This window comes from Aspergillus vadensis, assembly GCF_003184925.1.
Source record: "Aspergillus vadensis CBS 113365 unplaced genomic scaffold BO88scaffold_27, whole genome shotgun sequence".
NCBI classification, from domain to species: Eukaryota; Fungi; Ascomycota; class Eurotiomycetes; order Eurotiales; family Aspergillaceae; genus Aspergillus; species Aspergillus vadensis.
Genome location: NW_020292065.1, coordinates 241,302 through 254,700, shown reverse-complemented (window position 1 = coordinate 254,700; position 13,399 = coordinate 241,302). Strand labels below are relative to the sequence as shown.

The 13,399-nt window shown below is 50.1% G+C and overlaps 6 protein-coding genes across 6 annotated transcripts; 2 read left to right on the top strand and 4 right to left on the bottom strand.

The window, feature by feature from the left end:
• Window positions 1-405: 405 nt before the first annotated feature.
• BO88DRAFT_349717 (fungal specific transcription factor domain-containing protein) lies at window positions 406-2,442 on the bottom strand (the record flags this gene model as incomplete). The annotated part of the gene is made up of 4 exons (XM_025703464.1): window positions 406-1,461; window positions 1,514-2,004; window positions 2,055-2,224; window positions 2,363-2,442. 4 exons carry the CDS (start codon window positions 2,440-2,442, stop codon window positions 406-408), a joined length of 1,797 nt encoding a protein of 598 aa, XP_025558818.1.
• A 954-nt stretch (window positions 2,443-3,396) lies between these two features.
• BO88DRAFT_457532 (Zn(II)2Cys6 transcription factor) lies at window positions 3,397-5,592 on the bottom strand (the record flags this gene model as incomplete). Its single annotated transcript, XM_025710997.1, has 3 exons — window positions 3,397-3,461; window positions 3,519-5,460; window positions 5,515-5,592. The coding sequence occupies 3 exons, from the start codon at window positions 5,590-5,592 to the stop codon at window positions 3,397-3,399; spliced, it is 2,085 nt and encodes a 694-aa protein (XP_025558817.1).
• A 744-nt stretch (window positions 5,593-6,336) lies between these two features.
• BO88DRAFT_396142 (uncharacterized protein) lies at window positions 6,337-7,329 on the top strand. Its single transcript, XM_025705225.1, has 3 exons — window positions 6,337-6,714; window positions 6,763-6,994; window positions 7,044-7,329. Exons 1-3 carry the CDS (start codon window positions 6,449-6,451, stop codon window positions 7,284-7,286), a joined length of 741 nt encoding a protein of 246 aa, XP_025558816.1. The 5' UTR covers window positions 6,337-6,448; the 3' UTR covers window positions 7,287-7,329.
• A 38-nt stretch (window positions 7,330-7,367) lies between these two features.
• BO88DRAFT_457530 (uncharacterized protein) lies at window positions 7,368-8,276 on the bottom strand (the record flags this gene model as incomplete). Its single annotated transcript, XM_025710996.1, has 1 exon — window positions 7,368-8,276. One exon carries the CDS (start codon window positions 8,274-8,276, stop codon window positions 7,368-7,370), a length of 909 nt encoding a protein of 302 aa, XP_025558815.1.
• A 939-nt stretch (window positions 8,277-9,215) lies between these two features.
• On the top strand, window positions 9,216-9,682 carry BO88DRAFT_457529 (uncharacterized protein; the record flags this gene model as incomplete). The annotated part of the gene is made up of 2 exons (XM_025710995.1): window positions 9,216-9,280; window positions 9,343-9,682. The coding sequence occupies 2 exons, from the start codon at window positions 9,216-9,218 to the stop codon at window positions 9,680-9,682; spliced, it is 405 nt and encodes a 134-aa protein (XP_025558814.1).
• Window positions 9,683-9,895: 213 nt separating this feature from the next.
• On the bottom strand, window positions 9,896-12,269 carry BO88DRAFT_349692 (uncharacterized protein; the record flags this gene model as incomplete). The annotated part of the gene is made up of 5 exons (XM_025703463.1): window positions 9,896-10,503; window positions 10,554-11,594; window positions 11,663-11,846; window positions 11,901-12,128; window positions 12,186-12,269. The coding sequence occupies 5 exons, from the start codon at window positions 12,267-12,269 to the stop codon at window positions 9,896-9,898; spliced, it is 2,145 nt and encodes a 714-aa protein (XP_025558813.1).
• Between the last annotated feature and the right edge of the window lie 1,130 nt (window positions 12,270-13,399).

Here is a 13,399-nt window from a genome sequence, read left to right as displayed (position 1 = left end):
TATAAGAAGATGGAATGGCTTGGAGTTGGTTAAGTCCATGGCGATGGAAGCAGGATCCCCCGCTTGGGATAAGCTCGGTACACGTGACTTATCTCCGCGGACTTAAGGGATCCGACTTATCAACGAGGCGCGGTGGTCCTTGATGACTTTGCTTTCCAGTACAATGGTGGTAGTAAGTTATGCGTGGGAATCTCGTCTACAAACTCCTAAGCGAAGTAAATCCACCACTTCGTGACTTTCCTACTTGCGCTCGGTATTTGGTCAAATTATAAGTATATTTTATGCTCCTGCTTATGTTCCAATAAATGGGTACTATCTCAAAGAATTGCCCGGCGCTCATAATCCATTAGTTCATCATGCAAAAGCTCACACCTTCGGCGAAAGGCTGGCGTCTTTAATTGCTCTTTAAGCCTCAATCAATCCAAGAAGGTTTGCGCGTGCTGTCCTAGTCTTCATTACTGCCATCTCAGCCGTAGGATAAGCCTGCATCAGGTGTAATGCAACCTCCTCACAAGCATATAGATTTGTCATGGCCTGCCGTCGGACCATGGTATCTGAGCCCTGAAGATCTAACAGACTAGCCTCAACAGCGAACATCAGTATTGTGACTGATGCTCCGGGAAGGAACGGAAGTAGTCCAAAATCCTGCAGCTCCGCGAGTACCTTTTTGATTTGCGACGTGGATCCCCTTAGACCTTCCATGTTCGGAAGCGCAGTGCTGGTTTGTTGGCTATGCGTTCCTGTGCGGTATATCACAGCCATGGCGGCTAGATATAGCAGGTAGAGAAAGGCTTTGTGCACGAGAAACGCTGTTTCGGTCGAGTTTCCATCCGAATCGGCGGGAATGTGTGGTGGATGGTAAACTACGTTGAGTGGAAGGAATTGAATCCAGGAATAGAGGAGCTTCTCACATCTTGGTCTGATGGATGGCGAAACACTGCATTTAGGGGCGAGTGAATAAAAGCTGCTGCGACGTGATGGGATTGGAACCCAAGCCCCTTCGTATAGGTAGTCTAAGATTGCTCCAACACAGTAGGAGAGTTTGACTAGTTCCTTAAAGAGCATGGCAGATTGTTCTTGGCTAGTGCTGGTAAGCATAGGAGAAGCGCTACCTAGGCTCTCATGAATGAATTCTTCGTATTCCTGAGGTGCGTCGTTCATACGATGAAGGATCGAGTCCGGGTATATGTTGACCGGCATGCGTGGGGGCCGACGAGAACCAAGCGAGATTGTTCGATCACGGACGTAGAGGCAACACCACATAGTAGATCTGAAGGAACGGCTATCGCATGGCCAATCTTCGTCATGGAGCAGGCCGATTCGTTCCGCAGTGGAGAAGGCGACGTCAAGCCAGTAGGACGGCCCTTTGTGGCGTGACATATCTCCATGCCAGAGAGTCATCAGTAAGAGAGCTTGAATTTGGGTGTAGGCACATGGTTCTGATTCAAACTCGTATAGCACCTGCTAGTCGCTCAGTATATATGTCATATGATGTGTTGTGATCAGTACTGACCTTTGAACGTTCAAATAAAGCTCCCGTTAGCTGCTCCATTTCGTCAGTGTCTCGCCGAGCGAAGATACTGCCGGCGAACATGACAGCTTGGTATAATAGTGGTGATATGAATTGAGCATCATCTCCAACTATGAGCTTTGAGAGAAAGTCCCGAAGATCAAGAATTGGTAAGAGCGGATGAACATATTTGACGTACGCCGCCAATAGCTCGTTGCGCAAGGCTGGTGGCAAGAGCTGCAGAGCTCCTTTCCTAAGCAAATACTCACTGTCCTCAGGTGAGACCGCTGGGAGTCTAGTTCGAAATTTCCGGTCCGTTCTTGTGACACTTCCCTTGCTTGGAACCAAATAAGAGACAGGCTGCTCGAGAAGTCCCTCAATGTCTGAGAGAAGATTGTCAAGAGGATAGGTAGACAGAACATCAGGCTTAATGGCGATGTGTGGTTGGCCGGATATAGCTTTGGTCCCTGAAACCAATAACTGGGGAAGAGATTCTGTAAAGACTGGTGAGTAAGTGTGGCAGACAGAATAACTTGTTACCTACCACCGTCGAAGAGACCATTGCTCTCCCAATCATCCACACTGCCGGGACTCTCTGTGTGGGGAATGGAAATACCAGCATGGGTCCCACTAGAGTCCGAGCATGGCGAAGACGAGGTATTAGTGTCAGGAGAGGACGCCGTGTTTGGACTAGTTGACGACCTTCTGAGTGCCCTGTAACATACCATTGTCAGAAGCCTTTCTCTAGTTCCAACATCATTCCATTATATACAAAGAGCATCGAGTGACTCTTGCCTACTGATACGCACGGAAAGATAGACGGGAAATACCTTCGTGATTTCGTGTAGACACACTTCAGATTTCTCAAGTTGCATCTGCGACACACAGTCGCTCCTCGTGTTAATTCGCACCGCACCTTTGAGCTCCGACATGCAAGGCAAGCGAGTAGAGGCCGCTGTGTCACACGACTACAGACCTGAGATCGAGGACAACTCTCCATGTCGGATATTATTTCCTGGATCGCTCCGCTGAAACTTGACCAAGAACTTGCGGTCCAGACAGGCCGTCGGTGGGTGCAAGAAGTAAATATGAAATAACAATCGCATCCCTTTCATGACCAAGTTCCTGACCTGGCCCAAGATTGAGCCACCGGACCTGTGCAGGAAGCTCATCTTTTCCGGCGGCAATTTGGTCTTCCCCACCAGGATCCACATTCTCACCAGCTTCAACGCCGCGGAACATCAAGGGTCACAGATGATTTGTCAATCCAGTGGTGAACCGGACGATCGGCCTGCCAAGTGCGTAGCCTATCTAGTCTAGACTGAGCTTCTCGACTTTCCCCCGCTCCAGCTTTTTGGGAGTTTCGAAGATCATCATAGTTAAACCAAGGCGCAGTGCTGTACACACAAAACAGTGTCAATTTATGTATTTGCAATGTATGTATTTCAGATTCATTGAGCTTGAAGAAAATAGTTTTAGCAAATTAGCCGAGCGAGATTGTCTCATGCGTTTTCCAAGTAGTCGAATGGCTGTTGTGAAACACAAAAGTTGACGATGCGGAGTCCGAGTAATCCGGGCTCAGGAGTTTTGGCGGTCACCACCGTTATCTCCACCGGAAAGATAGCCACCGGAACATTCACACCAACCCATGGATCCCGTGACCCCAATTATCCGGCGGCTTGCCACCTACCATTAACTCCATGGCCATTGTTGCTACTGTGGGCATGAGCCATTCTGCGTGGTTACATTTGAGCATACTAAATAGGAGTTCAACTATCGCGATGCTTGCCCTTCCACGTTCCTTTTTAGGCTTTGGCTTGACCCCCGGAAATGTCAGCGAGCTACCAGGCTGAACTGATCATGCTGACTCCCGCTCGCTCTTTTGACTAGGGAAATGTTCGGCCCCAGTTCCACGTACTGTTTTGATCATCAGGGACCAGGTTAAACATGGCTATGCACAAGGTCAGTCAATATCCGAATTGTGTCTTGGGAGATCAAGGGTCATTACATTCTCCAAATGCACCAAACGTATCGTCCAGCTGTTGAAAGGCCTGGGCAGGGAGGAAATCATATGGTCCCATTACGGCAGGGGGGGCATTATAGTCTGTGTCCCAGGTACCCTGGACAGGATCTACAGCGGCCTGCGCTGCGGGTCCGTGAATTATCCTGGAGCGCCCTGCACTCAAGGAGTCATTCGAGGGGCCGTCAACCCCAGAACCGGTCAATCGCGTGTCAGAAGGGCAATTTGTTTCGATATTATCAGCCAAGGCATGTGATATCTCGCGCTGGGTGGTAACTTTCAGCAGCTCCGTCAGAAGCTGTTCAGTTTGCCTTGCTATTCGATCGTGGCTCTTGAGACTTCGACTAGCGCGAATTATTCTTACCACCCCATCCTTTGCCTCGTGAGCGGTGGCTGTTAAAGGCTTCACAGTTGGAGGTATGCACAGTATCACACCAGCAGTAAATTTTGTCATGGATACAACTGCTATAGCGAAGTGATTCTTTAATGTGTGAACTGGCACACGAGATATGCGAAGGGCAGCAGCTGTGGCTCGGTCTAGCGCCCTATGCATCGCATCCATGATTGCCCGCGAAGATGTTAGCCTGTTGATTCTTCGCTCCAACAGCGGTCTATTTGCTTGTATGACCATGCCATCATACGTCAACTGAAGAACAGCAGCCTGTAGATAGATTGTCTCCACCTGCTGCCTTGCTTGAGGGGGCAGCGTTTGCAGCTGCCCTTCAACGGTTTCCCAGCGACCATCTGCTTTCCAATAGTCAAAGTCATATAACCTCGGGACGGCTTTCCACCAGTCAGTGAGAAGAGCGTTCGACTCCTCGGTAATACGAATGATAGCTTCCAGGTTCTGTTCCTCTATACCAGATGTCAGGTCAAGCCGACGGAAGCGGATAAGAATTTCGCGAGCAATCGCATACACATCTGTCTTTAAGACGTGAAATGGGGCGCGCGACGTTATTCCGTCGCTATTCTCCACCGATAGATTACTTAGCAGTGAGTGGTCAAAGCCCAAGTCGTCGACGAGCTGTAGATGACGAACGTTGGCCGAAGGCAGAGAAGCAGGGCGCCCATAGAGAATGGAGCAGAATGTATCCGAAACGATGATCTGGTTCCAGCAACGAGAGCGTGTCTCATTAGCGATAGAAGGCAGCGACGATGTGCTTGTTTCTTGGAGATTGAGGGCATATGCAGCTCTGAAAGCCATGCCACACGTGGTCCAGGCCATATTTGGAGAGCTGTGGAACATGTAATAGCAACAGAGTAGAAGACAGACTTGCACCCCTTCTATACGGCGGTCTTCCAAGATGTCAAGCACACGGGAACGAATCTCTGTCAGAAATTTGTTCAGCAAATCCTGGGCATCAATTGAATGCCTGGATAGAAGGATATGACCAGGCCAATCCGCGTCGGGGAGGACTGATTGTAAACTGATAACAGCGACAGCAAGCACCGTCATGACTGCACCAAGATCCCGGCGTTGCCATTGATGCTGAGAGATGATTGGCTGGGCCATTTCTCTAAATGAGGGCTCGTGAAGTACCAAAATAAACCACTGCATTCGGTCAAAGTAGGCGTTGATCAATGCAAGCATCACAGTCGTTGGGGGCATGGGTGTCTCTTTCAGACCCCATAGTGAGTTATCAGCACCCACCATGCCAACATCACCCGGCACAGCAGCTTCAGTCAAGGTCCGTCCTGTCTCCTCCTCGTTATAAACCTGTCTGGCGAAACCAATCGCTGAAGTACCAGTGGCATATTGTTGGTGGTCCTCGGACGCTCTTCTCGGTAAAACCTGCGGTGTATCAGATCCGGCGGAAGCCGCTGGGGTGGCCGGTGCCTGATATTCAGAAACACGACGACGTGATGCTGTGGTTGTCTCGCATTTGTGACCAGCACGAGTGCATAGTACACACGGACGAACTGAGTCACACTAGAAAAGATAAGAATCGCTCACAGCTGCTTATGGGCAAATGTGGGAGCCTACCTTGAGCTTCTGTCGACGACAACGGTCGCAAGCCTTGGATATTCGCGACCGAGTCGACCTCCTGGAGGCTTTCTGCATGTAGCAATTAGAGCGGTGGCTGAAGGATACGTCAGAAGCGAGGAGATAAATATATGAGATTCCTGGCCTGTATTGAATAGAATCCGGGGTAGTGGAGAGAAAGTGATTGTGTTTGCCGGTGGAAAACAACCAGAATGTGCGGGGAAGAACGGAGCCGCCAAGGAGCCTGCGGCCGGGGCCGCCACGTGCGGGGAGTCAGGCAGTAAGGCCATAAAACTGTAAGGTTGTAAGGCAACAAGGCATTCACTCGGTAAGGGGTTGCGACCGTCAAACAAATCATCAACATCAACATTGACAAACATTCTACCTCCTCTTGTAAAAGCTTATCCGTCTGGATTGGATCCACCATCAATCTGCTGTGCGCGCTTCGCCTCTTCAACAAAATAACGGCATGTGAGCAATGTTACTATTTCAGTCATTCGCGACACTTCACAAACTGGTCTAGCAGTGAAAGACTGCTCAGCCTGCCCATCACTTGTTGATCAGCCAGCTACCCAACCCAGCGACAACGGAAAGAAGATGTTATCTCATTCTCTAGGAGACCCTCAACTGACTCCGTATTCATCTAAGCGATATGTGTGGTGGATATCGTTTTGGCCCCAGCAGCGAAAATCACTGGAGCCACTAGAACGTGGCTGTCCTGCCGCGCCTCCTCGGTTTCGGTTTCGCTGCTTAATTGACATAGGGCTATGTCACATGAGATATCTTAGTAGGAATATTGTAGTTATAAAGATTGGTAGGACCCTTTGCTTGTGGAATACAAATCCAGTTCTATATCCATCTTTATTGCAACAGTTTATCAGCTATACACTCCATCGTTCTATCCGCTATTTACTCTGACGCTACATCATACACAATGTCCGCGACTGAACACCTCGATGCAGCCAACTTGGCCGTCTATGCTCTCTTCTCTCTCCCAGCAATCTACTGCCTTGTCATGCATGCCAAGCATGGCCTCGTCGGCTGGGCTTACGTCCTCGCCATGTGTGGTCTGCGCATAGCCGGCAGCGCAATGTCCCTCAACGATGTCCACCATGACAAAATCAACACAACAGCTGCGATCCTCAACGGCATTGGTCTATCCCCTCTTCTTATGGCTGCCATGGGCCTGCTCCATGAAGCGTATGTATCCCGCTCAAGAAGTCTACTTCACAACTAATTACCCCACAGAAACCACTCCATCCACCGCTTTCTCCCTCCTTTCCTGAACCTCTGGGGATTCCTCATCACACACTTGGTTGTCGCTGGCGGAATTGGTCTTGCTGCAGGTAGTAGTGGAAACGAGACGCTTCTTCGCGTTGGGATGGTTGTCTTTGCGACAGGATGGACCTTGGTGGCTGTTCTGATTTGGTTCTCGTATGGGGCTGATGCCCATAGCCGTCGACTGGGAGAGGAGAGACAGGTAGGTCTCTTTCATTCATTTTTGAAAATCAACTTGCTAACAGAAACAGCTTCTCTCCGCTATCACTGTCGCCATGCCCTTGATCGGTGTTCGCATCGTCTATGCCATTGTAACCGCATTCACCAGTTCCAATATCGAGGGTGGCAGTCTGGCCGTGCGCGTCATCTTCGGTACCATTCCCGAGTACCTCGTCATGCTCATCTACGTGGGAGTCGGTATCCTCACTCGGAACCTGGCGCGCAGTCGAGTCGAATATATTCAGCCGAAGAACCAGGCCGAGGTGCCCGTCTGAACAGTCTAACGACTCATTTACGATCCTTGGTGTATATATAGACTACCTGAATATCATTCTATCAATCCATAATAATCATAATCATAACAATACCTCGTCATTAACACCCACTACCCCCATAACCACCCCGACCGGCCACCTCATTACCCCCCTCCACATATCCGGCAAAATAGACTCAATCCCACGAACCTCCATCTCCGGAATACCCCTCAACCACCACACCCCCTCCGCACCCTTAACCAACGCAAACAAATACGCCAGAATAACCAACGCCCTAGGCATCCGCTCACTCACCAGCCCCAGGAACTCCCCAGGAACCATACTCGGAAACGACGAAAATCTCTTCCGAATATCATACCCAGACTCCCCCATCCTAACCGCCATCAACAACCCCTCCAAATACCCAACACACTGCACATACACCTCCATCACCTCTTCTTCCTCATCACTACCAGGGAACATATCTACCAAGAACCTCAACTCCCCACTCCTCCCCTTAGGCCCCCCATCCTGCACCTCCACATCCCCCCGATGCACAACCGGCCTGGCAACCAACAAAGGCGCAATCCGCGCCCTCTCCTCCACAAGCCGATAATACACCAACGACACGACCGTCCTCACCCCGCGGGCCATATTCAACCACAGGTTAGGAGGCTCATACTCACCCCCTCCTCCTGCGCCACCATCCATCCTGCACGCAAGCGTATACAACGAGATTAAAATCGCATTCATACACAATGTCTCCGTAACACCTGCCCCCGGGGAAGACACCACCAACTTCGCCGTCTCAGCCCTATGTCCCCCAACTGCCTGGGCAATAAACCCGCCCTGAACACGTCTCAACTCCTCCGCTTCATGGGGCACAAGCCGTGCGCGATGCGCCGCAGCCACAGCGAGCAGTGTGGACAGGAGGGGCTGGTACTCAAAAGCCATTTCGGGGACGGAGAGTTCCCACATTTCGCGTACGGAGGGGATCTGTGCGGTGCCCATTGTGTGTGAGGTGGAGGTGATGTAGAGGTGGAGCAGGCGGAGGGAGGTGGTGTTTAGGGGGGTTAGGTGGGGGGCTTGCAGGTTGGAGATGTATGGTGAGGGGGCGGGGATGGGGATGGATAGGGATGTGGATGTAGAAGTGGGTGAGGACAAAAGGGCTGTAGTGGTGGTAGTGCTGGCTGTGCTTGTGCTTCTATTGCTGGAATTATCATCTCGGTATGTATACATGCGCGGCTCGAGAGGTGCATATTCGCAGGGAAGGTTGTGACGATCGCAGTGCTGGCATTTGGGGCGGGTTTCGCTACACTGTTTTGTTGCAAGAGGGTCCACATTAACGCAGTGCTTCGGTTAGGTACCGAGTCGATATGGAGATTGATCCTTTCGGTGGGGTGGAAAAGAGGGATTACCTTGACTTTTCTAGCTTTGCACCGCCGACATCCGCGGGTGGATTTGCGGTGGTTGAGTCGTGGGGGCATGACCAGTAGTTTGACTGACTCGGTTAGAGGTGCAGCACAGGTGCGGATGTGCTGTGCAGGGGCTATTTCGGATTCGGGTATGTAGTTAGGAAAGGTGTTTGCAGGAAAGGGACCAAGGGGATATCAAAGCTTGACTTATCTTAGCGTATCTTTAGTGAACTGGGCTGTGTCAGGCAGTGAAGTGTCCACTCTGTTTCCACTAAGGAGCCGCAGTTTGGGGGCGGATTCGGATCCTTCAACTTGTAGGGTTAGTGTTAGCATTACCGCTTCGGGTAGAGATCGCCGTGTGTTTGGGAGATAAAGCGTGGATGTTTTCCCAAAAAGACGGGGGTTTTTCATCATCAAACAATAACATCAATTCTTTTATTGCATTCAAGAGTATCTTTCAGACTCTCAAGTGTTCATTACCTCTACTTCAACCCATTACTCCTCTTTCCTACCACTTAATCAATACATAACCAACATGGGTCTCATTAAAACTGGTATCCAACTCGCCGGTGCTTACGGCCTCCTCAAGGCCGGATCCAAGTATGTAACACTCATGCATCATTGCGGGTCGTCAGATCTTTATACTAATACTCCATGCCTAGGGCTGCCAATGAATTCCAAGACAAGAAGCAATCCAACCAGAACCAAAACCAGAATCATCAATGCTCCTGCTGCCATCACCACCAGCAACCTCCTCACCCTCAACAGTTCCCTCACCACCAACAAGCTCCCCTCCAACAAGTCCCCCACCACGAGTACGGATACAACAACAACACCCAGATGTACCCTCCCCAGGGTGGACCTCAGTACACGAACAATGGACCCCACTATGCCAACCCCGGGCCGCAATATCAGCATCCTCCCGTCCACTACCACGAGGGACACGCGCCGGTACAGCGGCCCGAGCAGCAGCAGAGTCATCAGCATCCTGAGTGGCGGTAGAGAGTTTTAAGAGTGGAGTTTGATTTGGGGGCTTTTGTGTTTACCTTTTGGTGGAGCAGTTTACGGGCATGGTTTTATTGAGCGAGATGTTGTTTGGATTCCCCATTTTTCACGCATTATAGACTATGATTGCATGTAATTAGATATAGAGAGCGTCGCTTACTTGAACATACATTGAATCATCACTTGCTCCCAGTAAAGATGGATGTTGAGTTATTCTTGGTACACTGGTGGCTCTGCACTTGCTGGCCAGTGCTCCAGTCGCTCAAACTCCGCCATCGGCACATCATACCCAAGGTGCCGCTTCAGTAGTTCATGCGTGACATACCGCTCCGGCGCATTGCCCTGTGCATCCACAAATGAGACATGTGGGTTCACTTCGCTGATCCTTTGCAGCTCGTTAGCGTGCCGGTGGTGGTGCGGACACCCGTCCACTCCAATCAGAAAAATGGTGACATGGACCCAAGAGAGACCCAGCAGATCAAGTTCAAACTCATCCATGTCTGTTGCTTCGCCATCAAGTAAAAGTAGCAATCTCAGCATTGGTGTTCGCGGGCCTGCCTGCCAGCCATAGACAGGGTGGTAGGTAGCGGATTCTGAATGTCTCTGGAAATGCAGATCCTTGATTTTCTGCCATCCGGTCATGACGCGTGTTCCTCCCCCTAGCTTGACACTTCTCCACATATCGTTGAAGTTAGAGTGGTTGATAAACCCAATATAATCAGCCTTATTAGCAAAGGTAACCAGCTGGTAGCCATGAAGATTCTGGTCATGGATGGACATTGCATCCGTGAATCGGCGGATGATTGCTTTGGCAACATCTGTGTACCAGGTCAGATACGGTTATTTCTGCATGGATGAGCTCACGTACCCTTGTTTTTTGGTTGATTAGAACGGGCGAAGCCGGTCACTAGGTATTGAGTGTAAAGTGGTCGAAGAGGGTCAAAGTCCATTGATCCAGAAACGTCCAGTAAGATCATCGTATTATCAGTAGCTGTCTCGGGAAGGTCAAATGGTGTGAATGGAGGCGGCATCACCTGCAGGGAGTAACTCTCTGGCAAACGCTGAAGGCGGAAGGTATCATCCATGGAGTAGTAAGCCGGGGGTGGCTCAACGGCTGTGGCCATTCTCGCACGAGCCATCTCCAGAGCGGATATTACGTCTGGCTTCATGCGAGGTCCCGTGTTTCCCTCTCGATGGTTCAGGACCCAATAGAGCCGTTCCTCGGCAGTATTCTCGTAACCTCTCCAAGCCGGAGTAATACCTCTCCAGCCAGAAAGACCATCGATGCGAAACTTCAAGGGGTTTGAAGCACGAGACGCCCAAGCTATTGGGATGGGCTCAAAGTATCCTGCTCGAAGCAGGTGCAAATACTGGATCGGGCGTTTGGCTCGTAACTCGGCGACTTTCTGCTTCATGCCAACCTTTTCTTGGTAGGCGGCTACAATTTTTCGCCACTCTAAGTCTGGCCAACGACCATTTTCCTCCTCCAGAATTTCCCGTCGGAGCTTCCGGGCGCGAGTAAGCATTTCCTCTGTTTTGGAACCTGATTTGTTCAACGACGAGATAGACAAGGCCCGCCTAAAGTTCAATAACTTGGACGATTTCAATGGCCCTATGCTGCTTGCTACGGGAATAGTTTTGTCTTCCACGGGACGAGAGGTAGCGGAGGCGTTGTCCGGTTCATCTAATGCCCAAATATCGCATTGGGGCTCCATGGCATCGATTGTGGCCTGTGCCTTGTTGTTCAGTGTCACATTTAGGGCAATGGTCTGCCGAACGGAATTGGTGTAACGTGTTGCATCTGGACGTTGTAAAGTTGTGTACGCAATACCATACGCTGAGGGGATCCTGATATACGGATTATTAGAGAAAACAGACGACTGGTAACAATCGTGATAGGCCTTCTCTCCTATTCTCCGCCATAACCAGAACATTAGTCTTTTTGGTATCTTTGAGCCCAAGGGTGACGGTACAAACCGGGATACATCACTGCTTTGGACCACATCTCCTGCGCATCGAGGCGTGCAACTTTCCTTCGCCTGTATTGATGAACTTCGCACGTACAGGCCATGAACTCACTGGACTCGTGTTCCGGCTCAATGTCGGTATTGTAGATTTGACACTTTATTTGGATGTCCAAGAGCATGTTCTGCATTTCTTGCTAAATGACCGATGATGTTAGATGGGTCGCACATGTGCTGACGTCGAGGCGTACCTCATCCCGAGCTCGAACATCCCCGGCTTCGGTGACAACATTTTTGTGGGGAGCACGTTGTGCTCCGCTCACGGAGCTAATGTGCAATTCATATGATGGGGGTAATGCTCGCATTTCAGCATGATCGCTCTGGAGCCTCGAATCGGACCTGCTAGCATCTGCGATATTTGAGTATCTATCAGGGTTCTCGTAAAACTGATCAAGGGCCTCATCGAAAGAACTCGCTTCCTTTGGAGTTCAAAGTCAGTTCCATGACCACTTTGCTTGGCTACTTGTGTCGCATACCTGCAAGAATTTAAGAGCCTTGCCTTCAGTGGCTTCTGGGGCGATGGAGATGAATTTGGCGATATCGTCTGTTGATGGCAACATGGTGACGGTACCAGGGGGTACGTTGAGACGTTCAGACGACAGCTGAAGGCATGAGTGAGGAAGATTAAGACTAACCCAATTTCCCCTCCTGTCAGCCTCAGTGTGCGGTATTTATCTCTGCTGATGGAGGGTTATCATGGATAGGTAAAGGCTCGGAATGCGGAGATGGCCCGGGCGCCGCTGGTCTCCGCACCGCAGATTGGCTGGTGCATTGAGGTTTATCGTGACTAAAATGGCGCTATATTCGCCAAGTGAGCTTGGGTGAGATATTAGACTCGAACGAATCAATTAAAGTTCGCTATCTTTGTAAAGTCCAATTAGCGTAGGGGGGTTGATGAGATTGTTAATTTGTCGCTAGGTGTGCTCACTGAACCGAGATAACTTCGTGTGTATGAAATTGGAAGAGGTAATCGCTGCTTAGATTCGCACGACATCCAGGAGATTGCTACAGCGAAACCTAAACAGTACACTTTCATCTCAGTGGTTTGAGCAATGATGTATCGTAGAACTCTTGGTCAGTGAGACATCCACGTCAACAGACAGATGACGCGGGAACATGATTGCATGGGGTGATAAGAAACGGAAGACGGGAAGGAATAGCGGCGGCATCCACGTGCAGCAAGTAGTCACTTGACAGACGAAATTCCCCATCATCACATTCGAGTGCAATGTGGAGATTTCGAGACGTACGGTCTCACTTTTAACGGAACTATCATCAGACATCGCCGAATGTCTTGAGAACTGCTAGTAGTGGGAATTCATTTCGGGATGGTAGTAGTTGTGACTGTCACTGCGGGGTCTCCCGCGATACTTTAATAAATATATAAATACCTTGTAGTAGTATCTATGACATCCGAGGATTTTCTGCATGAGATGGCTCAAGACTGCAGATGACGGTAGAACGATTATGCGTGGACCGACGACTCACTACTTTAATTTAAGTTTGAATTAGGATCCCAATAGAAATCCATCATGATATATGCAAAGCCATGGGAGGGCTGGTCGCAACCCAGGGCTCGTAAACTGACAGCCTGAGGCAGCAAGTGCAAACGCGATCAAAAACACGTGCCAGGAACTAACCAATTAGGGACCGGCAAACAAACCAGTCACGGTCCAGACCCGGGCGGGCT

What these genes read in the sequence shown, in the direction of transcription:
- BO88DRAFT_396142 (XM_025705225.1), top strand. Translation starts at nt 6,449, where the DNA reads ATGTCCGCGACTGAACACCTCGATGCAGCCAACTTGGCCGTCTATGCT. An exon ending in ATGGGCCTGCTCCATGAAGC is followed by an intron (nt 6,715 to 6,762) that starts GTATGTATCCCG and finishes ATTACCCCACAG; the next exon opens with AAACCACTCCATCCACCGCT. An exon ending in GACTGGGAGAGGAGAGACAG is followed by an intron (nt 6,995 to 7,043) that starts GTAGGTCTCTTT and finishes TAACAGAAACAG; the next exon opens with CTTCTCTCCGCTATCACTGT.